The sequence below is a fragment of the Bolinopsis microptera genome, chromosome 6 (assembly GCF_026151205.1).
Source record: "Bolinopsis microptera isolate Bmic1 chromosome 6, MBARI_Bmic_1.0, whole genome shotgun sequence".
NCBI classification, from domain to species: Eukaryota; Metazoa; Ctenophora; class Tentaculata; order Lobata; family Bolinopsidae; genus Bolinopsis; species Bolinopsis microptera.
Window position 1 is genome coordinate 10,758,650 of NC_087077.1, and position 25,949 is coordinate 10,784,598.

The window sequence follows — 25,949 nt, forward strand, 5'->3', positions numbered from 1 at the left end:
TTTTTTGTCCTTTTTTTACGTAAACCGTTTTAACAATTCCACAAACTTTGCAGCAAGAATAGAAACATGGCATTTCAACCGCGGTTATCTTCTAATCAGCAGAAACAGATGGAACAGTTGGAAATGGACGTTATGCAAGACATGTACAACAGGTAAAGCTATTTAATGTTTTCCATTTATTATTATTGTTATAAAACAGGATCTTACCGACAAGAATGATTCTTAAAAATACCTTAATGCGGTAAACTGTACCCTTGAAAAAGATTTTCCCAACATCTGTTGCATGCAGCTATATCTCTAATTTCGTTCAATTCATGCAAGTTGTCCATTTGCAAATTTCTACTACTTAAATCACTTCTTAAAACCGATAACTTCCATTTGACTATCTTAATTTTACATTCTACTGGGGTGATCTCTCTTATTTCTCATTTTACTAAACTGCAAAATAAGGGTAATGAGCTCCAGTCTGTGTCATGTGATATTGTCTTACCACGGCCGGGTTTAATTACTGATGGCATTTTATTTCCTATTTATTTCTTATCCCAGTAGACTGTCATGCCAAAAATGGTTTAGACGATACTGTAAAATAATATGGTATCGTTTTACCAGGGTTTAATTACTGATGTTATCTCTCGTGTTCAGGTTATCTGAGTCGTGTAGAAACAAGTGTATTAGTAAGAGATATGATGAAGGGGACCTGTCTAAAGCTGAGAGTGTCTGCCTGGACCGGTGTGCTGCTAAGGTGAGCCCTTCTATCTGTCATCAGTAAATCTGTAAAATTATTCAAGTATTACAGTTAAGTTGGATAGTAGTAGTGCTAATTATAATACTTAACTGTTTATTAAGTTATTATTTTAATCCAGCGTGAATTCGAAATATAATTCCATGCTGAATTTCTCAAATTCAAAAATAATTTTTGAAACATTTTTGAGAAAATGAGAAATCCATGCTGAATTTCTCAGATTCAAAAATAATTTTTGGGACATTTTTGAGTGTTCCCGGCGAAAATTCTCAGATTCAAAATTCTCAAAATTACTCATGAACCCCCCCCCCCCCCCCCCCCTAAACTGATAAACTGATAAACTGATAAACTGATATACTGATAAACTGATAAACTGATAAACTGATAAACTGATAAACTGATAAACTCCTTTCAGTATCTGGAGGTGTACGAGAGAGTCGGAAAGAAGTTAACTGCAATGTACACTGCTCAAATGGCTCCTCCTGAAAAATGATCACAACTTTCCTTCCTACCTTTCTAATCATTGATACGCTGGATGTATTGTATTTGTAGATAATGCTTTCTGAAACTTTAATTTATTCTCATTTAAGCCCCGTGAAATGTTTCTTATTGATCTTCCCCGTATCAATCAGATCTTCAATAAAAACTAACAGAGAAAGTATAAATAACCACCTTATCAATCTATCAGATCATGCTAACAATACTGTCTTACTAATTACATGATTTATCATAATATTATAATTAATGTCCCACACTAGCAAAGTTAATTTAACTAATTGTCTGTGCTATAATGCTTTATCTACCCCAGTTATGGTACATTTAGGTGTATGTGACGAGCCCGTCTTCTCCTCCTCTGTCCCTAACTTCACAGACAGTCAGCTAGGTGAGCCCTTTTATAGAATATATAGTTGTTTATGGTTATTTCTTGAAGTTTTATAAATAAGTTGGACAGCAGTGCTGCTAATACCTACCTTTTTATCAATTATTCCAGCTTGAATTCTAAAGATTTTCATTACTGATGAAATAATAAACTGATAAACTCTTAGGCGGAGTCCCGCACTGGCTGACCTCCACCTCCACTGTACCTGCCTGTACACTCTGTGGTGCCTCCTCCCACCTGGTAACCCAGCTGTACGCCCCACTCCTAGACTCACCTCACCACCGTGTGTTGTACTTGTTTGGTTGTGGTGAGGTGGGGTGTCAGAACAAGAGTGGGGCGTGGAGTGTGGTAAGGGAGGTATGTGAGGTGGGGGAGGTTGTGAAGGAGAGTGTGACTGTTGTGAAGGGGAAGAGTGAGGTGTTCTCTGATGATTGGGGGGTTGATGGTGAGGACTGGGGAGGTGGTGATGGGTGAAGAGATTCTAGGAGCGCTTACTAGTACAACCGAACAAATAACTCAGTCTATGAGCCAGCTCCAGGTAAAAGAGTGCAGCTCAGTTGGTCACATAGACCAAAGTTCTGGTGTTTATTTCCCTCCTTTTTATTTGTATGTCATGGGGGAACCAGAAGCGGATATTGTGAATAAATCAGACCGTAAGAAATATAATGAGTTTGATGAAATGGCTGAGGAAGGTGGAGGAGGAAAAGAAAAATATGAAAAATCCGAAGTTAAAGACAAAGAATTTTACAAGTTTTACAAAAAAGTCAAACGATGCCCTGAACAATGCATCAGATATGATCTCGGTGGAAGTCCTCTTCTCCAACCCCCTGATATCTCCATTCCTAACTGTCCTAAATGTCACTCTCCTCGGCGCTTTGAGTTCCAACTCATGCCAGCTCTAATATCCATCCTGAACTTCCCTCCAATAAAAGGAGCTGCTAGCTCCAAATCTCTAGATTACAGAACTGTTATAATATACACTTGTCAGAGAGATTGTGTGATCTCAGATAGTAGTTCAGAGTATATTGTGTGTGTTCCTGAGCCTGATGTGGTGATACCCTCACAGAGAAGTGCAGATGGGAACTCTCAGAGTGGTTCTTAGAGGATTTATTAAAAGTAGGCGGGCTCCTGTCTAAACTATTTTAAAAGCTTGTTTAGAGGGATCTAGATTTGTAAATTATTATGCCTGTTTAGTTACTGATTGTGTATTGTTTACGGTCCTTTAATTTATTTGAGTCATTTTTAATGAAAACTTCTGGCTATTTTTATTTTGTTGGAACAAAATGAAATCATAAGTTAAATAAATTACATAAATCGTACGTATTATAGTATCGGGTATTTTATTTTATTTATGTAGTATAATATCCATTGAAGGATCATGGCACCGAAGAGGAAGCAGCCAGCAAAACGTCGCAGAAAGACGGACAGCACTGAAAAGGTACAAGAGCCACCAGTTAAAGATGATCCCAAGCCAGAAAATAGACTGCTCAGTAAGATGAAGAATATCATGGACTCAGTACAGAAGGGATACACTCACCAGGCTAAAAATATAGGTAATTTTATGCAATACTTAGCCAAGGTTTCGAAACGATCCCTTGAAAATTCTAAGAGACAGCGAACGCAGTTTGAAAAAAAGGTAATCTGTTCTACACATTGATAGTTTAGAAATTAATTTTAGTCCGGTTCGCTCTTAAAAGTACAATATCTTAGAGAAACTGTGGGAGCTAAAGCAAGCAACCGAAGAAGGAGACGATATATTCTTCAACAACTTCTGGTACCTCCTCCAACACGCCTGTCTGATATCAGCACGTGAAGCACCCACTGAACGCGTCATCCAGTTCTGCTGCAAGTTTGCTATCCGCGCTGACTTGGACCGGGAGACGTTCACAGACGCGGAGGTGTCCCAGACGGGACCGTTCGCTGTGAAACTGTTCAGTACAGCACTGAAGTACCATAATGCTAACAACAAGGCTGTTAGGTTTAGACTGTGTCAGATTGTTAACTCTGTTTTAACGGCTCTAGGTGGAGGTAGGTGTCGAAATTAATAATCCCTCAAACAATGCAATTAATTAGTTAAATGTTTACTATGTGGTCTTCAAGTCTAATCTGTTTGAATTTATATGAAATTAACTGCTGTTAAAAGATGTAGAGATACTGTTGCTATTTGATTTAAATATTACTAATTAACCTTTGATAAACGGAAAATCATCAGAATATAAAAATAGATTTTGGAAGATTTTTGAAGAGGAGCTTTTCTGCCGTCCCCTTGACCAAAATTTCACGAGTTTGACTGAAATTTTGACCAGTGACCAATCAGTGAGATTTGTGAGAGTGACACAAGTCGCCATCAAGGTACTGGAAGCAGTATATCTGGAGAAAACTTTGGTACAATGAAAATTTTGAATATGTCCATTGTCCTACCGGTATAGGTAGGCGGTAGGACATATTCGAATTTTGGTTTTGACTGAATTTTTCTTGAATTTTTTTCGAATTTTTCTTGAATGACCATCTTACAAGGTCACTGAGGATGGCACAAGACACGATTAAGGTACTCAAAGTTCTATTCCCAAAGAAAGCTTTGATAAACGGAAAATCATCAGAATATAAAAAGAGAAATTTTTGAAGAGAAGCTTTTCTGACGTCTCCTTGACCGAAATTTCGCGGTTTTAAATGAAATTTTGACCAGTGACCAATCAGTGAGGTCGGTGAGAGTGACACAAGTCGCCATCAAAGTACTGGCAGTAGTATATCCGGAGAAAACTTTGATGCAATGAAAATTTTGAAAATGTCCTACCGTAAATTCATGGCGCCAAATTATCACAATTACGCACGGTTCCGATGAACTTCACATTTTTTACGTTTTATAGTTTTACTATCGTTGACTATATTTATAACGGTTTATTTTAAACAGATGCGGAGATAGACGAGGATCTGTTTAACCAGATCTACACGTGCATGTTAGAGAGACTAAAAGATAAGGTTCCTGGAGTTAGAGTTCAGGCTGTTAACACTCTCAATCGACTTCAGGTACTTTTCATATTGTTTTGCACTTTACATAATGTGTAAGATCATTCCGACCATTGGTTATTGGTAACCGGCATAATTCTTAACTGCCTGGCCTTTGACAGCAAATGTTATCAACTGACAACTCGAATTATATGCTTAATTGTACAATGAGTTTAATATGTAATTTAATTCTGGAATGTTATAGGAAAGATAACAAATATCTCCAGGACCCATCTGACCCAGATTGTCCTGTTATAAAAGGTTATCACACTATAATGAAGACTGACGGAGTGGCTGAAGTAAGACGAGCTGCTGTCAAGGTAAAACTTTTTGTTCTACCATGTGCATGCTCCCCTAAAGGGAGGAAGGGAGGCCAGACACAATATCTAGCGTTTGGAACTTCACCAGGTCGATTCAGTTATGCTATGTAATGACTATGCATAGATTTAACCTAATTCTCTTTTCCAGGCAATAGCTGTTAACTCAATGTCCCTACTCCCGATAATTGAGAGAACACGTGATACAAACCCAGGTGTACGCCGTGCTGCGTACGAGGTACTTGTTGAGAAGATCAGTATCAGAGCTATGAAGATCTCATACCGGATGAAGGTTCTAGAATCTGGATTACGTAAGAAATAATTTCAACTCAGAGATTTTATTTTTGAACTCCATTTGGGTGAAGAGATGAGTTCTTAAGCCAAAGACATTAAATCCGTATTAATCTTTATTTTTAAACCAAGTTCAACACCGACCTTATGAACAAAATTGTGTAACTTTCAAATTAAAATTACTTTCACGTGTTAAAATTACGCTGTTGTATTGGTGATTATGTATTTTTTGGTGTTCAACATAAGATAAGGAACCACCTTATCTTGAGATGTTAAAACAGCACCTCACCCAACACAAACCAGGTGACCGTAGTGCAGCTGTAAAGGAGGCCTGTATCTCCCTCATTAAAAAGTGGGTATCCTACTACAACAACGACATTATCAAGCTCCTCAAAGCTCTAGATGTGGAGGGTAAAGTGGATCTGTGTGGGGAGGTGGTCACTGAGATACTGAACCATGTTCATATTGATTCAGCTAGCGAGTGTTTACTTAGTAGGATTGAAAATAAAGGTGCGGTTTAATTTGAGGGTTAACATTTTTCGTGCATTTAAGTGTAACTTATTTAGATCATCGTATCTCTTATATGTTTTTAACCCAACTCCACTCAGTAACTTATTTAGGTTTATTTCAGAAATATGAACACCAAATACTTAATTCTTTATTCGTCCCCTTACCCCCTTAGACTGTTTCCTATTCTTTCTTATTCTGTCAGTGATACCAACGGATCAGCTTACTTGTGAGAGTGTGTTTTATTGGCGGTGTATTGTGGCACATACCTCAACCAACCAACCCGATATGTATGAACAAATCATGCCGACTCTCTCTGAATATTCCCATTACCTCAAGGAGTAAGCAATTTGAAATTCCATTTTCCTCATGAAAGTTTTTCCAAGCACTCATTCAAGATGCCTCAATTCTTATTATTGAATATCGTATCTCTTCTCTATTATTTGGTATCAAAGTCTTGTTATTAAGACGTGAACTAGTTCCTAACGGCTAACTCATCTTATCTTTCAGTTATGTTGTGAAGGCTAGTTCCATCTCATCTGAAGATTATGATGCGCACTATCAAGCTTCGTACGTGATCCAGGAGCTGATTAAAATGGCAAAACTAGCAGATATGTCCGATGAAGCAGGGCGCAAGAATCTTATAACTGTCACAAAGTTTATCATCTGTGAGCGGAAATCACTGTTCAAGTCAGTAAAATTTGCGGGATCATAAAAGGGCGCAAAGTGGCAATTTTCCAAAAGACGCGAACTTTAAATGACATTTTATTTAATATGTTGGCGCAGTATCGACGCGCGTTGCAAGCGCGCGTTTTCTATACCGCCAAAATCAAACCAAATTCAGCCCCTTGACATTTTATTGTGAAATATTACACTGTCCAAGTTTTAACAATCAATGTAACATTAGTTATCTTCAGTCAATAGAGAGATTAGTTGAGCTATACTGTCTAGCAGAAATGAATGAACAAACAAGAATCAAAACAGTTGCTGAAATTATCACCGACATAAGGAATCCGCTCGAAGGAGCTACTCAGTTCAACCTCGACCAGATCGAATCTTGTGAAAAGGTACACTCCGAGTTTGCTAATTCATTCATTCGTAATTGTAGCTATCATTAAAGATTATTTAGTTTGTAGTGATCGTCCTGAAGGAGATAGGGATTAATTTGTTAGCACATGTTCGAAATTGGGACGAATCTTACTTATTGTGACCTTACATTAACCTTTTAATGATTTTTAGAATGACCCAGTTACAATGATACGATGCCTGACAATGGTATCCGGACTGATACAAGGTGTGAAATGTGATGTTGCCTTCGACCCAACCCTAACTGTGCTACTGGATGATTTGGTGAGTTAATACTAATTGAAACTCCATAATCCAATTCGTCAGTCTTGGAACGGGAGTTACAAAAAATTCAGTGGTACTTGGTGATTTTCGATTAAAATGATGTAATATATCGTTAGTACAGACAGATCCGTCTGAAAAAATCGATCTGCCGACACACAAAGCTTACAAAGGATTTTTGACGTTTTTGAGTCCTAATAGATGTCCTTTATGGCTGACCAACTTTTCCAAACTTTTCCACGTGTCTTAAGGCCACTTTTTGCCACTTTACCACTTTTTACCACCTTTCTTGTTTGTCGAATATCTTTAGTTGTGAACATCGTAAAAGGTTGCGGATCAATCGAGTGTGTTTATATTACCATGAAGAAAAACTTTTGTTCTAGCAATTTTTACGTCAGATAATCATTTAATTGGATAATTATCAATTAGCTAATTAGCAAAATTCTAAAAATTTTTTATTGGCTCAAAATGATCGGAATAGCTTAAAACACGCAGAAAAGTAGTTTTTAGAAAAACTTTGAAAATTTTTCACTTACATTTTTTTTCGAGACTTGGAAAAATTTCGAAAATTCAAAAAAAAATTTTTCCGCCAAAAGTGATCAAATCGCATGAAACGCGGAGAAAAATGCTTTTCAAAAAAACTTAGTGAATTTTTCGTTTCAAGAGTACTTCAATCACCAATATTTGTAGTTGGAGTTCAGTAAATCGCGGCAGATTTTAGTAATCAGGAATTACTAAGTGGAAAGGTATGAAACTGAAAAACGTTAACCATACGATATAAGAGTTTCATAACTAATTACAATACAGCCTTATCGATTTTTACAGAAACTGCACCAATGGCACAGTCAAGATCGAAAGACGAAACGATAGCCTGCTGTACTATCATTTTATTGACTTCAATGATGAATCAGTGGGGTTAAGATAATCACATTTGTAATGAATAAAACCTCTCTGTACCGTCAATTGTGCTAATCTAAACCGGCCTACCTGGATTACCAGACCTCTTCTTCTCCTCAACAATCAAACCGAGTTGTTCATATCGCATTTGGTGGGCGATGTAAGTACATATCGAGCTGTATTCAATCACAATGCAATACGTGTATATTATATTATGGCCCTCGTGGAACATTTTACTGAATGAATTATTACCGGTTCTTTACTACCCCTTGCTCGACGCTCGTATCTAAATCTTATCCTTGCCCGTATGTTACCCTTGTTGATTTTACTTTTAGCCGACCCTGACATATGGGGGTGATTTTATACCGCATAGCAAATGAAGCGATATGCAGTACAATACAAAACAAGTCACAGTAGATGTTGGAAGGTGTATTTACACTTGCTTCCTAGATCTGGCTGTTCCTTAGTTTCCCTGGTCTGTTCTTGCCTTCTTGGAACTGTAAATGAGCCATGAGGCCAAGTATACGTTTTCGTGATAAACTGTAAAACGTCTCTATAGTCTATACCGGGTTTCTCACGGTATTAAGCGTTGCATAAAATATATTATATGGCTCTTAATGAGGTTTATGAAACGCTTAATACCGTGAGAAACCTGGTATAGAGACATTTTACAGTTTATCACGAAAACGTATACTTGGCCTCATGGCTCATTTACAGTTCGAAGAAGGCAAGAACAGACCAGGGAAACTAAGGAACAGCCAGATCTAGGAAGCAAGTGTAAATACACCTTCCAACATCTACTGTGACTTATTTTGTATTGTACTGCATATCGCTTCATTTGCTATGCGGTATAAAATCACCCCCATATGTCAGGGTCGGCTAAAAGTAAAATCAACAAGGGTAACATACGGGCAAGGATAAGATTTAGATACGAGCGTCGGGCAAGGGGTAGTAAAGAACCGGTAATAATTCATTCAGTAAAATTTTCCACGAGGGCCATAATATAATATACACGTATTGCATTGTGATTGAATACAGCTCGATATGTACTTACATCGTCCACCAAATGCGATATGAACAACTTGGCTTGATTGTTGAGGAAAAGAAGAGGTCTGGTAATACAAAACAAGTCACAGTAGATGTTGGAAGGTGTATTTACACTTGCTTCCTGGATCTGGCTGTTCCTTAGTTTCCCTGGTCTGATCTTGCCTTCTTCGAACTGTAAATGAGCCATGAGGCCAAGTATACGTTTTCGTGATAAACTGTAAAACGTCTCTATAGTCTATACCGGGTTTCTCACGGTATTAAGCGTTTCATAAACCTCATTAAGAGCCATATAATATACACGTATTGTGTCGTATTGTGATTGAATACAGCTCGATAAGTACTTACATCGCCCACCAAATACTATATGAACAACTTGGTTTGATTGTTGAGGAAAAGAAGAGGTCTGGTAATCCAGGTAGGCCGGTTTAGATTAGCACAATTGACGGTACAGAGAGGTTTTATTCATTACAAATGTGATTATCTTAACCCCACTGATTCATCATTGATGTCAATAAAATGATAGTACAGCAGGCTATCGTTTCGTCTTTAGATCTTGACTGTGCCATTGGTGCAGTTTCTGTGAAAATCGATAAGGCTGTATTGTAATTAGTTATGAAACTCTTATATCGTATGGTTAACGTTTTTCAGTTTCATACCTTTCCACTTAGTAATTCCTGATTACTAAAATCTGCCGCGATTTACTGAACTCCAACTACAAATATTGGTGATTGAAGTACTCTTGAAACGAAAAATTCACTAAGTTTTTTTGAAAAGCATTTTTCTCCGCGTTTCATGCGATTTGATCACTTTTGGCGGAAAAATTTTTTTTTGAATTTTCGAAATTTTTCCAAGTCTCGAAAAAAAATGTAAGTGAAAAATTTTCAAAGTTTTTCTAAAAACTACTTTTCTGCGTGTTTTAAGCTATTCCGATCATTTTGAGCCAATAAAAAATTTTTAGAATTTTGCTAATTAGCTAATTGATAATTATCCAATTAAATGATTATCTGACGTAAAAATTGCTAGAACAAAAGTTTTTCTTCATGGTAATATAAACACACTCGATTGATCCGCAACCTTTTACGATGTTCACAACTAAAGATATTCGACAAACAAGAAAGGTGGTAAAAAGTGGTAAAGTGGCAAAAAGTGGCCTTAAGACACGTGGAAAAGTTTGGAAAAGTTGGTCAGCCATAAAGGACATCTATTAGGACTCAAAAACGTCAAAAATCCTTTGTAAGCTTTGTGTGTCGGCAGATCGATTTTTTCAGACGGATCTGTCAGTACTACGTCATTCTTAAACGGCTGTGACTTATGGTGTGATTACCCGATTTTATGATTCAAGAAGTTTAATTTATATAATTTCTTGAAATCTCATGTCGATTACTTTTAGAAACAATTATCTATTGACGTTTTTTGGAAAAAATGTGATATAAGATGACCTAGTTATTCCAAAAAATCACGCATATTTAAAAATCTGCCAAGTTAAGATTAATTGTAGGCTTTACAACTGTACTAAGATCGAGAACATGTGTTTTTACCGTTACTCCTCCATCATTATCATAGTGTTGCCAGTTGAAATTGACTGCTTAGATCTCCCTATCCCCGTTTATATGTTTACTTAAATCGCTTTGTTCGTCCCGACCCATTTCAGTTATTAAAAATGAAAACACTTTAGCAAACTTAACATTGATCAGGTGATGACGGGGGTGGTATCACATAATGAGATTGTACGGCACCTCTCAATCAAATCCCTGGGCTTGTCTTGTATCCTCAGCAAAACTCTGGCCAAGAAGTATCTCGTTTTATTCTTACAGGTTTGTGGAAAAATGTCTGGAGGTATGTGGTATGATGGAAAATGGTTTTCTGCGCATCGTGTGGTGCTTAACATTGTGCTGTAATAAATAAGCTATCTGGGACTTTTGGATGCCTGTGTTTTAAACTCTTAAACTGGGTATCCAGTTATGTATAAACTTTACATTTTTCAGATAGTGATGGTTGATAACTATGCTGAGATCTTGGAGACATCTTTAAAAATCATCTTTGATTTGTTTTTGGTGTTCGGTATCGAAGCTTTTGCTGAAGAAGATAAAAAGGAGCAGAAAAAGGAGCAGAATGGAGAGGTGGGAATTTATTTCTAATTTTAAAGTTACTTTGAATCATCTCATTTTTTACCAACGAAGACACAAATTATTGTAGATAATCCCGTTCCTTTTAGCAGGATACAATGTCAGAGAACAGCCAAAGCACATTGATAGACAGCAGTCAGGAAGACATCCTTTCCAGTAAACTTGAGAATACCAAGATTGAGGACCCTGAAAACCCTCTTGGAGAGGTTGATAAGAAGGTGGGATCCTTAGAACTTAAAACTTTTGTGTGATGTGTATTGAAAATCAGTACACTCCGGGCTGCTCCTAGGGTTACTTTAGTTACTATAGTTACTAGGGTTACTAAGTAATATCGGTACACGTACTCTAGTTCGACAAATACCCTAGTTCGACTGTCGACACGTGCTCATTCAGATTCTAGCTTTCAATTCAGTTTCTTCATTGAACAATTTTCAGTCACATATGAAATTTAATAATTTTTAATAGATACTGTTCATAATATTATATTGTAAACACCTCATGGATTCAAGACCGACAAAATAAATGAATAAAATACAGCAACAGGACAGAAATGTGACGTCTATTGGAGCATCAAAGTATTAACGTTATTAGACTACAGAAACACGGGACCGTAAAAAACATTCCAGATAATAGAGGGGGACAAAGATGAGACAGTAATCTAATATCTGTAAATCTAAAGACTTCAAGCTGTAGAAATCTAGTGAAAAACAAAACTGTTCATGTCGTATACGGGCTACAAAACAAGTCACATTACAGTTACAAAATGTGTCCTATGAGGCTTAACTGAGTACTGACAATTTTTTTTTATTGAAATCTTTCAAATCGATCAATTACATACAAATTTACACAATGAATGAACAACATTAAATTTTCTCAAAAGTATAAGACTCCGATAAAATCAGATTTTCTAGGACAAAATGTATGTAATCAAAGGACCTGAGGGTCACCAAAACACAGATGTTGAGAGCAAAATGCACCTCCTGCACAAGTATGGGCCCACGAAAATCTTAAATTTTAAATAGAATTTCAAATAGAAACACACAAAAATATCAAAAGCAATCAAATCATATAATAAAGTGAAATCCATGATGTGATGACATGCACTAAAATGAGAGATGAGAAATACAGACAACAGGGATTTAAGCTCCTTATGAACATATTGTTAGCTTTAGGTAAACTGCTTCACATCTCTGTCTCGAGGGAAAAATCTAGATCATAATCAAAGTCCTCCGGCATAATTTTATCCCACATGTAGGAGGTCAATTTGCTTTTGAACTCAGAAATAGTCTCTATCTCACGTATATCTAGAGGAATATGATTCCATTTGGAATGGGTCCTAAAGTAAAAGTTCTTAGCAAAAGCGTTAGAGCTTGCTCGTGGTAAGATCGAGCTTACAAAACATAAGGGGTCCATGTGGCTATTTCTTAACCTTGAGTGGCCTTGATATGGTTGCAAATATGAGGGTAAAGTGACAGGAATATGTTGCTTCACAATTTTAAAGAAGAAAATAAGGTCAAGAAAGTCGAAGCGGTCTTCTATGGGCATAATCTTAAGCTGTCTGCATTTCTGAATGTATGTGGATGGTGGATAACTCATATACTCCTCGCGAAGAATCCACTTAATAGCACTCTTTTGGAGGCCCTCCAGCTTGCTTATCTGGGATTTTGTGACCGGTCTCCATATAACTGAGCAATGCTCAAATTGACTTCTCATTAAAGTGAGATACAGTACTCTACGACGATTTACATCTTGAACAAAATAGCAATTTCTCCTTGCCATGCCTAATTTTTGGTTGGCCTTTGAGAGGACTTTAGAGCACTGGTCTTGCCAGTCGAGATTCTTGGTCACAAAAACACCCAAATCCTTTTCATGATCGACATAGTCAAGTGCGATTCTTCCCATGGAGTATACAAAGTTAAAGAGTGGTAGGACACTAAGGAGGGAAACTGTTTCGGATATCCTTCCTGCGACGGTGAGGACCTTACATTTGTCGGGATGAAATCTCATTTTATTAGAAAGTGACCAGTCATGGAGATAATCAATGTCCTTCTGCAGTCGCAGGATATCAGACTCCGAAACAATCTCACGCCAAATTTTAGTATCATCGGCATACAGTGACAGTTGTGTGCCAGGTGAAATCCCCACTGATATATCATCAATGAACATAATGAACAACAAAGGTCCCAAAATTGACCCTTGTGGTACACCAGATTGGGCGTTTCTCATGGAAGAAAACTTACCACTTATCAAGACCTGTTGTTGCCTGTCTCTTAGATAATCAGTGATGAATTTCAGTAGCCTCCCATCAATACCAAATTTGCTCTTTAGCTTAAATAATATAAGATCATGGTTAACTGAGTCGAAAGCTTTGGCAAAATCAAAGTAGACTACATCTGTTCTCATATTTTCATTCAGTGAGAGAGCTAGGCTGTCACATAGACCTACAAGATTAGTTGCACATGATCTTTCAGCTCGAAAACCGTGTTGTTTATCGTTGATCATGCCGTTAGTAAGTGCAAGTAACTCATCTTTAATTATGCGTTCAAGAACTTTGGTGATTAAGCATGTAAGGGATATTGGCCTATAATTTGAAACCTCGTGTTTATCACCTTTTTTTTCCCTACTCTTGCCGAAGGCAAAAAGATCGTAGGGAATAAGTAATCGGGTTTGGATATATGAGGTGGCCCGACGGTCCTACGTTGATGACAAAAGTCTGCTCCTTCGCAATATAGACCACTCCCCTATAATTATGTGTATAAAAGGAGTCTATTTTGCGCGCGCGACGCCGGTTATGTGTTAATTAATTACAAGCATAGCAACGAGTTTTTGGTGCTTAACGACTGTTACAAACGGATAAATCATTAATTTAAGTGTTATTTTGGTGAAACAAGCTTAATAAATTACCGAGTGATAAAATTCAGCAATTCAAAACAAATAAAATTATGATATCAGCTGATAAACTCGTGGCTGTGGGCTGATTATTTAACAGTTAATCGACACTGAATGGTAGAAAGCATTGGAATACATAGTTGAGAACAGATGTTACTTTACAGTTACATTCAAGAAGCTAATATCAAGATTGCGGTATGCTTTTAAAGAATCCTATATCAAATAAAAGGCTCGAAAGTCGATGGTGCTGTGAATGTGATGTGTCGAGTAAGCATCAAAATGTATTAGTTTATGTTAGATACAAATAATAACTAAGACGAGACGGCATATTTTATTACAGTCAATAAGTTGGCATACGATGCAGTAATATGACGTGACATGATACGCATATATATGTTAACACGAAACAAAACCGCGCAAAGTATGAAATGATCTACAACCAAACCACATACAGATCGACGGCGACACCTCAGATGCGCGCAGGATTTTTCAAGTTCTGCACGCCTAATATAATATAAACGATTATTACATTGTACATGCGCCAAACACCACTCTGGGATACAATAAAGTAGAACAATTAAATTGTATGCAGTAGGGAAATTTGATCGTGCGTGGTGTTACCGCGGCGAAATTCTTGTTATATATGGGTACAACGTGTCCCAGTTTCCACTCCCTAGGTAATGTCCCAATGTTGTAACATGAATGAAATAATAGTGATAATGGGTAAGCAAGCCCAACAGCACAGTTTTTCAAAAGTTTCCCATGAATACCGTCAGGCCCATAAGCTTTGTTAGGGTTAATATTGGAAAGGATTTTTCGAACCCTTTGGTGGTCAAATGCAATATCAAAGCGCCAATCGTTTGAATAATCAATATCTATGTCGTATAATGATGCTTCAGAGAACTGCTCAAAGAAAAAGCCATTAAATAAGTTGGCCTGGTCCTCTGGGCAGTTGCGGACAATGCCTTTGTAGCTTACAAACTCAGGAATTCTTTGACTAGCTGTTTTTGATTTTACATATGACCAGAATTTTTTTGTTACAAGAGCGCTATCATCTGATTCATTTAATGTTTCTCGCATTTTTTGAGCAACCACATTTTTGAAGTTTTTCCTGGCAAGGGAGAATGCTATTTGGGCTCTATCGCTTTTATGTCTATCTTTATGCAGTCTTATTTTCTTGCGCCATGCATCATAGCACTCTGAGTCAAACCATGGATCTTGTCCATCTGTCTTAACTGAGCATTTCTTGATGAATTTGTCAGTGATATTAAAAAGTTTTTCTTTAAATTTTTTCCACCCAATTTCAGGTTCTGTGCCATTAAGCAATACATTCCAGTCTGTGTGCCGGAGTTCATGGTTTAGCCTCTCCCAGTTCACGTTTTTATAGTTATAGCACATACGCTTAACCGGCTTCTTCCTATTTACCTTAATGTTGATCTTAAAGTTGATTGGAAAATGATCAGACTTACAGACGCTATCTCGCTCACCTACCATTAGGTCACTGATATTAGACTCAGAGTTTGTGAGCAAAAGGTCCAGTGTTTTGCCTTTGCAATGTGTGGGTGTAAGTACACATTGCCGAAGGCCAAGGTCTACAAAAGATTCAACAAAAATCTGCTCAATAGGACAGGAGCCGGCCAAGGTAGACCAGGAGACTCCAGTCAGGTTGAAATCTCCCAGGATAAATACTTTGCTTAGCCCTCTTCTCCGAAGAAGAGTTTTCAGAGATCCAAGAATTTTTTCATGATTTGCAAAGCCCAGTGTACCAACACGATAACATGTACAGATAACAAATTTAATGCCCGTTGATGTTGTAAACTCCACAGCAAGAATCTCTGCCCCCTCTTTAAGTCGGATTTCTTTCGAAGATAATTGAAGGTCTGCTCTCACAGCAATCATGACCCCGCCACCATTTCTCCTAAACCTGGTCGGATTAGAGGGATCAGGTGGATGAGTTTTCTTAGATCTGTCAGAGCGAAATATCTTATATTTATCAGGGTGCAGGAATTCGCTATCAGCTATGGAGTTTTTAAACCAAGTTTCGTTAAGTATTGCAATATCTATATTTGCCTCATTAAAATAAGTTGAAAGCTCAAGACATTTGGTGTTATCAAACATTGGGTGGGCATTATTAAGCTCACCGAAGGGAATAAGGCCTTGAAAATTCTGAAAGTAAACAATCAATACCTTACTATTCCCCAACCTAATATCTATAGGAGGGGGACCTGGGTTTACGATTCCAGGGTTTACAAAAACTATCAAAATACCATTCAACAAGAACAACCAAATTATGCATCCAGTTAGTGCAATGCCAGCTCTACCAGTAGATAAAAAGTTTAAATTCCTATAAATTGTAACATGGCAGAAATTGTAAAGGCCATCGAAACTATAATCATTCCGGAAATAATACATATTTGCTAAGTGTAGAAGGAAATATACAGTAAAATATCGGCACAGGTTAGGCACTGGATATGTTGGTACAAAGGCTCGGCAATCATATGTGACTCTAGAAAAAGCCAACCCACTAACCCCCGCACTAGTGATGATGATGAGTGAGAAATTGCATATGAATAAAACATAGAATATATATAAAAAGAAGCTAGGATCAATGCAGCTGTCTAAAATGTCAAAGATACTACCTGTACCACGTCTACGGTTCTGATGTTTAATGGCTCTTGCGAAAGAATTTCCACTAAACACTCCAACTCTAAATCTATATGTTACTAAATCGATCATGGTAATTTACAGGTAAGTATACTTGCCAGACTACATTTGCATATAACTAGCTATACAAGGTCCATAATACAGCTCAGGTTAAACTATTGATATACAAAGGGATTAAAATATCTACTGTGTATGGCACGAATATAAGACCTAGCCAACACCCCCATTCCTTTCTGAGGATTGGGGTGAATACCATTGCTCTCAAATAACGGATCAAATCTCCTAACGGGTTCCTTATAAGTTCTCTTGAATTTAGTGAAGGGATAAAAGACATCAATAAAGAAGAACCTCCTGAATACACATTCATTATATAAAATCCTATTAAAGTCTATTATCCTCTTGTTAGTTAATCTATCATCATCAGACGTTAAGGGTAATGGCAATAAAGATTGAACATAAACCTTGCAATTAGGAAATAATTGGCATATCTTACTAAAGAGTTGCTTCAGAGGCCCTCTAACTATGCCTACATCCTCTACCCGTCTAATATCGTTCGTACCAACACTAATTAAAAGTTTATCAACCTGAACATCAGGATGTGCAGCAGAATAGTCCTCAAGCTGCTTCTGGACCTTGTCCATCTTTGCTCCACCTTGTGCAACATTCTCGACTTTGACTTTCCCTTTTCCCAGCTTGTCCGAGTCCAATCTCTGAGCAAAAGAGTCTCCAGCAACCAACGTGACTTTCTGCACAGGTTCTTTGACTTTAATGCCACAAGCAGGTGTACTAGTCTCACTGGCACTGTTGGTTTCAGAGCTGGCCTGGCTACCAGTTTTCACGATTGCGCGAAAAGACAGGGAGTATCGCACTTGGTCTTGACCATCCCCCTCCGTACCAGTAGCCAGCTCTGCACGCACCTGATGCTTCAGATTCTGCTGTGTCCCAGGCCTCATTACGACAAGGCTGTTGTTCTTCATCCTTATCGCTTTGGCACATTTAGGATTCTTCTTTGTACCCTCGTAAAACTCAAGTGTCCGTTCACACCCCAGGGAGAAAGAGCATATCGATTTCTCCTGATCGATGAGTGTCTCGTCGTCACGGTGTAACGAGGTGCTGGCCTGGTTGTTATTATACTTAATCACCAGACAGGAGTCCAAAGGTCCAGTTATCTCTGTGCTTGAGTTAACGAGACTCAGCAGCCTTTTGATGTTAGGGAAACTACTGATATCCTGTGGTGAGTGTACTGGGTTTGTGTCCGGGTACGTATAGGCCTGATCCTGCGAGCATAACCAAGCGGTTTGAGCCTTGTTTCTCCCCCCAGGGTTCATCTTCAAGGACCCACACTCCACCCATACTGCATCAAGGAGGACATCATCACCACAGAAGTCCTCTAGGTGCAAAACAAAGTTGTCCACCTTTCCCTCACGCTTAGGGAGCTCGTTCTGGACACAGTTGAGGATATTTTGCAGATCCTCAATTGAAGCAGCTTTAACATAGTCGAAAATCTCTTCAAGGTTTATCATTATTATCAGAGATTGTCGAGTCTGGCAGCAAAGTTTGCCGGGGAACCATCCATAACACCCCAGAGTAGGCAACCACACACAACACTGAACACTACCTGAAGGAGAAAGGGCAAGAGAAAATGGGTAATGGTACAAGTGGTTCTAGGTAAATTTTGTCAAGCGTAAGTAAATTTTGCCAGTGAAACTTTAGCTAGAATAATGATAAGAGGGGCAATATCAGAGTTGTAAATGTGTGACTAACATCAAATGTTATCATTGAAAGCAAAATTATGGATAAAATCAAAGTAGAAGATCAACTTACAGCGTGTTTGAGGGTGTTGCTGCCCAGTGCAAGCACTGGGCGAGAGGAGCCTAACTCAAGGGTGAACTTCAGGAACCCCAGCGTACCCGCATACCAGGAGATCGGCTGTACTTCCTAGCCCGTCATGCCATCGTACATGCCTAAAATTATTTGTTATATAGTAGTGTTGAAAGTATAAAAAAAATGTGTTCGACTGTTTTGCTAATTTGAGATAAAGGACAACTGTTTGCTATCGTTATCTTTACAGGATTTAGAGGACATAATGATGTTTGATAATACTGTTGTACTTTCATGGGATCTCAGTATGACATAAGCCGAATAGAGGACAAATATTTGTCGAACTATAGTAGCAGCCTGGATTCTAGTTCGACATGTACTGACGTTCAACAGGGGTGATTTCTGGCGAACTTGAGTTGCCGAACTAGAGTACCTGAATCATAATCAAAAAGTTCTGGCGAATTAAGTTATTTCGATGCATTTTTTCTGGAAATTCGTAACTTATCCTTTCCAGGAAGTTGACTCGTTTGCCGATCGTATCATAGCAAGATTCAAAGAGTTCCTTGACGACGAGGTGCTTCAGAGTGTTGCAGCGGAGGGTATCGCTAAACTCATGTATAACCGGAGACTGGTAGACGCCCAGTTGTTCTCCCGGCTGTTGTTGTTGTGGTATAATCCCACCACAGAGGGGGACCCTCTCAGACATTGTCTGGGGATGTTCTTCAGCACTCTCGGGGCTGGAAATGAGTGAGTTATTGATGTTTGGGTTTTGGTGATTTTGTGATATAACCGATACAATATGATGATTAAAATGCCACAAAATACAAGTATTAAAAATGAGAATCTAAGATGTATTATTTTTTTTCATTTTTCGTGAAAATTTATTTATGGTACTGAAATAGCTCACTATATCTCCCTGTCTCATTCAAATGATGTCTTAATTTCAGCGAACTGCTGGATGTGGTAGAACAAGCCTTCTTCCCAACACTAGAGACGATCTGTGATGCTCCCCACACCTCCCCTCTACTTGAGATAAACCCTGCCAATGTTGCTGAGCTCTTACTTTCTCTTCTCAGGGGTAGGTCGGAGTTAAAAATGTTAACTCTATATATCATTAGCTCCCGTATTCGTATTTATCTCTAGGATTTATTTACACATCTACGTTTCGAGTCTCCAATCACTGCTTGGTAAACAAATTTACATAACTGACAACTGTTCTAACTTCAATTCCATCGGCCTCGGGTTCCTTTTATTCATTGTGGTCGTCTAATCTTTGTAATACTCTGACACAAATATCTAACGATAAATTGTTGTATAAATTGGACTTAATATTTATTTATTTCCGCAGGTCGGCACCACGAGCAGATAGCAATCAAAATGTGTAACGAGATCCTGGTCAGCCCCACCTCACCGTACGGTCGATGTCTGATAAAAGTACTGCCCCACTGTGGAGTAGCTGGGGGTGACCAGACTAACCTCAAACTTATCAACTCTCTTGTCGAGCAGATCATCGATGAGGTGGGTTTCTTTAATCGATAATTTAATACTCGTTTAACTGCATAATCAATAATATTCTTTGTATTGTACGCTTGCATTGAGATTTGATATTAACTTTTGAACTACAGTGACCCAATGTAAGCGCAAACTTTAGTTCTAAATTTAACTCGCAGTTTTCTAGTGTACCCAAGTGTACACACTGCCCAGGTCAACTAAACCAAACATTTACCCAGGTCAATCACGTGAGCACGAAGAGGTCTCTGAGCTCCTTCTCTGTGAGAATCAGTAGTTTTATCACACCACCAGTAGAGGAGGAGCAGGATAAGGAGAACCAGGAGAACGGAGGAAACGGAGGGAGTAAGGAGATCCTAGACAAACTGTCTCAGTCAACTCAGGTAACTTACTTTAGACTCATTTTAGGGCCTACGAAATATTTTCCACCGGTATTTTGTCGAGCTGAACATCCTACACCCTTTGAACATCCTCGATTTACATTAATATCAAAACATTAATATCAAAACTGGCGAGCTGGAGACTTATATAGCCAATTTCGTAGATTCACCTGTATCTAGAGTTTGTAAATTACGGAATTTAACAACGCCACTCTCCAGGGATCTGATAGGAGTAGTACGAGGAGAAAAGCCCTGTTTGCAACACCTTCTCAACCTCTCGACCTACTTGACACTATAACATAGCGGGAGTCTAAACAATCCAGCACACTGCTGATTAAATCTGTTCTTCCTAAGACTCTAGACTTTTCCGATCGGGGCTATTAATTCTGATAGAAATCGCATGGTTCTGAAAAAAAGGAAAATTTTACTCAAGATAAAACATTTCTATGTAATAACCACGAATAACACATTAAAATTGCATCCTAATTTGTATAAAAAACAACCTAGATTAGAGAATTTGTATTCATCTTGATCAAATAGTGAAATTTCACAAATGCTAACTAGTATAGTAGTATCCAAAATACACCTGACTTGATTTCCCTGTTGTGATGTTGTTAGAAATTTTTCTTGAAGGTACCGCTCCCAACGGTCAAAGTGTAAAATTATTATATACAATACAATTTGAAAATATAAACATAATATCAACACATATTACTAGTCCATCCTGGTATGAGGTTGATGTCGCTGTTCGTGTCGTCGCACCATTGGACTGCTCTTCCTCTGTGTCCTCGGATGGCGGCGAGGGTTGTGCGGAGGATTGAGAAGCGGAGTTTTCGCGTATGTGAGAAATCGTATCACTATAGGGTGTTCCCCTTTTCTTTGAAAGCTGCATTATTTCAACCCTCTTCACTGCAAATTTAATTTCTATACTGAAGTCTGTTTGATTGATTTGATATTAGTGGATATCAGTTTCTGTACTGGTACCAGTTACTGTCAGGTTAGATAGGATCAAAGTGTGCTGAGCGGTCACACCTACTATTATTATATTCTAGAGGGGGTGAATTGACCCGTGATTTGCTTACCTGGACTGTTTTAATTTCATTTTGTGGTACCTTATGTCTTTTTGTAGATATAACTTCATTAAGGTTTATGTAGCAATTTATTAAGTAAAGGAATTCCCCAATTCCAGTGGTATTTTGTGTAATTGGGTGGCACTGTCGCTAATTTGAGATGAATCCTCTGATTTGATGGACAACCTCTAACTTTCCATTACACTATAGTACATTTTATTACAATGCTCGGCACGTACGTGCGTGTTTTGAGATAATTAAAATAACGTTTTAAAAACTTAAACTTGTGAATTTATTTGATATATTCTAACTGTCAAGTATGTGGACGTTGCGAAATACTGTATTTCATTTTCATTTCTAATAAGATTCTTATTCCCGAAGATTATGTGTCCTAATTTGTTGAGATTATAACTTTAATGATGTGGTCAGTGGTGAATTTTGGGATATACGTGGGTTTCTCATCTTCCTGCCAATTGAATTTTGAATTTTGAATTTTGACCCGCCCATTCTGTGATCCTATAGCATAGGGGGGGGGGGTACCAATGGCATAAATGGCATAATGGAGAATTGGCCAATAAAAATTTCCATTTATGCCATAAAACGTATGCCATTTATGCCATTTTTGATATAATACATTTCTAGTTTATTTATTTGTCATATGAATCTTTAACGATCATTCCAAGCGTTATAAAGCATGAAACATGTCTCTTATTCAAGTACTAATAATAATTTGCGAATTTAAAGTCAAATATGAAGACCTAAATTCATGGCATAAATGGAGAATTGGCCAATAAAAATTTCCATTTATGCCATAAAACGTATGCCATTTATGCCATTTTATGCCATTGGTACCCCCCCAGCATAGGAGTATAGGTAGGAGTATAGGTCGATACTATCAGTTATCCATATCAAGTTTCATGCAGTCCACTTTCACACAGTCAGATTCATGACTGGGCAGTGGGCTCTTAATACTAATTCGCTCACTCAAAAATTATCACGTGACATTAGTTTTTATGGTTTTGCAACCGAACACAACGGTTTTACATAAACCCTAATCCCAACCACAACCCCAAAGCTATCCATAACCCTAACCCGAACCCTAACCCTAACCCGAGCCCTAAACAATAAAATTCATGTATATACTAGCCTTTCATAATTCTCCAGGGAAGAATTTTTACCCTATACGTCATAGGGCCGGGGTGATTCGGAATCAGCGTCCACAATTACTGGGCGGCGCTCAGCCTGTCATTCCGCCTAATCTCTATTCGCCTAATCTCTATTCACCTAATCTCTATTATGAATATGAACATAAATATAATAGCCTGGGATCCCCCGGTAACGTCCAAAAATACACCAATTATGTTTACTTTCATATCCTCAGGGCCTTTTCACAAGAATTTTTTTTAAATTTGGGCAAGCGATATATAGTGGGAGCGGATTGACTGAGTCAATTTGATATAATTATAGGGCAATTAAAACTAAATCGGTATCTTGACAACTCGGTTTCCCGAATCACCCCATCTTCAGATAAATTTATTGATTAGATCTGAAACATACCCCAAAATCTTAATTTCTACGTTTTACAAGACTGTTTTGGTGTGGATTTGTCGGTAAATTTTGTTTGGATTACTGGTTTTGTCGGATACACCAATTGCTCCTTTATTATTAGCTGGATTTAATTTGCAACAATAGTTCATTTTGATTGAGCTGGTCTGCAGTTGTGCAACATGAATAGTAAATATCACAGTGCTGGCAAGCACGAGCGGTGTCTTTATTGGGGGTATACTATGTACCCCCTTTACTATTCTATCCCCTTTACTATTATACCCCCTTTACACCCCCTTTGGTACACGTCGGAAGCCTCTTTCGTGCACGCGAAGCGTGCACTCCGGCCGGAGGCGGCGGCCGAAGGCCGACGCCTCCGGCAGGAGTTTTTCAGGCATTAAGACTCATCGGAAGTCGTTCAGCAGATTTATTTTTAGTTCAAAATATTCTAATTTGATGTCAAAGATGTCAGAAATAAGAAATAGTTATGTTGAGATTTTTAAAAAATTTGCATAAAATACTCGCCAGCACTGTTATACGAAATTCGGTAAAAAACCCGAAATCGCCATATTCAGGTGCCTTAAAAACCATGTTAAAATTGAGTTAGAGATCTGAAACTTTGCAGGGCGTCTAGACGTTGACCTAATCGACTGTAAAAAAAGTTTCAAGTTTCAGGAGCATCGGGAAATTGGTTTTCTAGAACCCCTGTTTTACGACAGATTGTCGTGATATATACATACATATATATATCACAGTGCTGGCAAGCACGACCGGTGCATTTATTGTGGGTATACTATGTACCCCCTTTACTATTATACCCCCTTTACTATTATACCCCCTTTGGTACACGTTACAAGCCTCTTTCGTGCACGCGAAGCGTGCACTCCGGCCGGAGGCGTTTTTCAGGCATTAAGACTCATCGGAAGTCGTTCAGCAGATTTATTTTTAGTTCAAAACATTCTAATTTGATGTCAAAGATGACAGGAATAAAAAATAGTTATGTTGAGATTTTTAAGAAATTTGCATAAAATACTCGCCAGCACTGTTATACGAAATTCGGTAAAAAACCCAAAATCGCCATATTCAGGTGCCTTAAAAACCATGTTAAAATTGAGTTAGAGATCTGAAATTTTTCAGGGCGTCTAGACGTTGACCAAATCGACTGCAAAAAAAGTTTCAGGTTTCAGGAGCATCGGGAAGTGGGTTTTCTAGAACCCCTGTTTTACGATAGATTGTCGTGATACATATATACATATATATATATATTCAGGGATAGACGCTTTGCCAGTCAATTGTAGCCTGTATTTAATTGTCCATAGATTTAAAAGTCTAAAAGATACAGCCATTTCCGACCACAGGTCTTGCAAATAATTGTTTATACTTTAGTTTACATTGTATACAAAAATTATATGACGTCATAAACACCCCTTGATGACGTCATCAAGTTAACCGTTTTTAAAACTTGATTTTTGACAAAGTAATAACTTTTAAAATTAATTTTAAACCATTAAGGAGTAATTTTATTCAAAATCTGAGGAAATTTTCACCTTAGATATTTGTTCAAGCATTCTGAAAATCTACCGGAAAGTTTTTCTAGCTTGCTCCTTCATAAAGATATTCGTCATTGAAGTTTGTGCTTTTTTGAAGAATTATTTTATAAAAACGTCAATTTTGCGATTTAGTATTCTCTGGTGTTGGGCCATGCCTTGGGTTGTGGAGCTCAGTTCTGCTTCCTATAGGTATAAATTGTGTCATAGGCTAGTTTTAAAGTTGAAAATCGAAAAGTTGCACACGTTGGGACACGCCCAAATTGATAGAAAATCGCTAAAATCACTGAAAATTGCTGTTTTCGTCATTTTCTGTCAACTTTAGAGTGCCGTTGTGATTACAGTTCTTCTTAAAATACTTTGAAACTTTGCATGCTTATCAAGCTATATATAAAACAATTACATGCAAAAATTTACGGCGATTCAATATTGGATGCGCACGCAACGTCTGCTCAAAGTTTGCACGTGCGAAAGGTGAGAATTTTGCTCATTCGTGATTTCCAACAAATTCTGCTTTGCCACGACAGTTTAGTGTCATTATATATGAATTTAATGCCAACTTGAATGAGTATTAAGTGGCATATTCAGTCAGTGATCGACCGATATGCTTCCCTAAACACAAGGAAATGTTTTTAAAGGATAGATTTCGAAATCGTTGAAACTTCCTCCTTATTAATGAAGATATCAGTTTATATTTCGACTTTATAAAGTACCCTGACATTATAATCAAAAAGAGATGATATTTTACCAAAACCCATAATCATGGGTAGAGTGGACCGCTGTCAGTGTCTCTCTTTCCCAAACAAAAGGAAATGATATTACTTTGATTGACCGTTCTCAAATGCAAAATGATACCGAGAATGAAATCGGTCGCTCGCTTTTCCCATTCATTTACAATTGTAATAGATTAAGAAAAACTACCCAAATGCAGCTGCACTCGGCAATGAAGATTCAATAAACTTCAGCTAATTCAATAAGTAATACTAATAACTACCACCCTTACCCCGAAATACTAGGTATCGACCCGAACGCAACCCAAAGAGATTTTTACAGCATCTGATTGATGTAATCAATCGAAACTTATTACAATTCGTAAGCCGTGAATGAATGGGAAAAGCGAGCGACCGATTTCATTCTCGGTATCATTTTGCATTTGAGAACGGTCAATCAAAGTAATATCATTTCCTTTTGTTTGGGAAAGAGAGACACTGACAGCGGTCCACTCTACCCATGATTATGGGTTTTGGTAAAATACTTATATACATATATATATTCAGGGATAGACGCTTTGCCAGTGAATTATAGCCTGTATTTAAGTGTCCGTAGATTCTAAAGTATAAAAGATACAGCCATTTCGGACCACA

General features: G+C 37.8%; 3 protein-coding genes across 3 annotated transcripts in view; all 3 read left to right on the forward strand.

Moving 5' to 3' along the window:
• The window catches only part of LOC134816585 (mitochondrial import inner membrane translocase subunit Tim10-like), a 51,127-nt gene extending 49,785 nt beyond the window's left edge, over nt 1-1,342 (forward strand). The window contains exons 2-4 of the mRNA XM_063825498.1: nt 52-152; nt 643-742; nt 1,158-1,342. Of these exons, the coding sequence (XP_063681568.1) occupies nt 67-152; nt 643-742; nt 1,158-1,235 (264 nt within the window). The 5' untranslated portion in view covers nt 52-66 and the 3' untranslated portion in view covers nt 1,236-1,342. The remainder of the gene's footprint in view (nt 1-51; nt 153-642; nt 743-1,157) is intronic.
• A 210-nt stretch (nt 1,343-1,552) lies between these two features.
• Nucleotides 1,553-2,807, forward strand: LOC134816586 (programmed cell death protein 2-like). The gene is given in 3 exon segments (XM_063825499.1): nt 1,553-1,625; nt 1,789-2,090; nt 2,092-2,807. Coding segments are annotated over 3 exon segments (1,008 nt in total). The 3' UTR covers nt 2,725-2,807.
• Nucleotides 2,808-2,995: 188 nt separating this feature from the next.
• LOC134817384 (condensin complex subunit 3-like) lies at nt 2,996-20,800 on the forward strand. Its single transcript, XM_063826524.1, has 18 exons — nt 2,996-3,175; nt 3,333-3,650; nt 4,534-4,649; nt 4,856-4,948; nt 5,097-5,256; nt 5,540-5,746; nt 5,949-6,084; nt 6,254-6,437; nt 6,661-6,810; nt 6,983-7,093; nt 10,729-10,848; nt 11,020-11,154; nt 11,250-11,378; nt 19,049-19,281; nt 19,482-19,612; nt 19,883-20,052; nt 20,265-20,426; nt 20,643-20,800. Exons 1-18 carry the CDS (start codon nt 3,001-3,003, stop codon nt 20,724-20,726), a joined length of 2,814 nt encoding a protein of 937 aa, XP_063682594.1. The 5' UTR covers nt 2,996-3,000; the 3' UTR covers nt 20,727-20,800.
• The last annotated feature ends 5,149 nt before the right edge of the window (nt 20,801-25,949 follow it).

What these genes read in the sequence shown, in the direction of transcription:
- LOC134817384 (XM_063826524.1), top strand. Translation starts at nt 3,001, where the DNA reads ATGGCACCGAAGAGGAAGCAGCCAGCAAAACGTCGCAGAAAGACGGAC. An exon ending in GGTTCTAGAATCTGGATTAC is followed by an intron (nt 5,257 to 5,539) that starts GTAAGAAATAAT and finishes AACACAAACCAG; the next exon opens with GTGACCGTAGTGCAGCTGTA. An exon ending in ACTCTCGGGGCTGGAAATGA is followed by an intron (nt 19,282 to 19,481) that starts GTGAGTTATTGA and finishes TCTTAATTTCAG; the next exon opens with CGAACTGCTGGATGTGGTAG.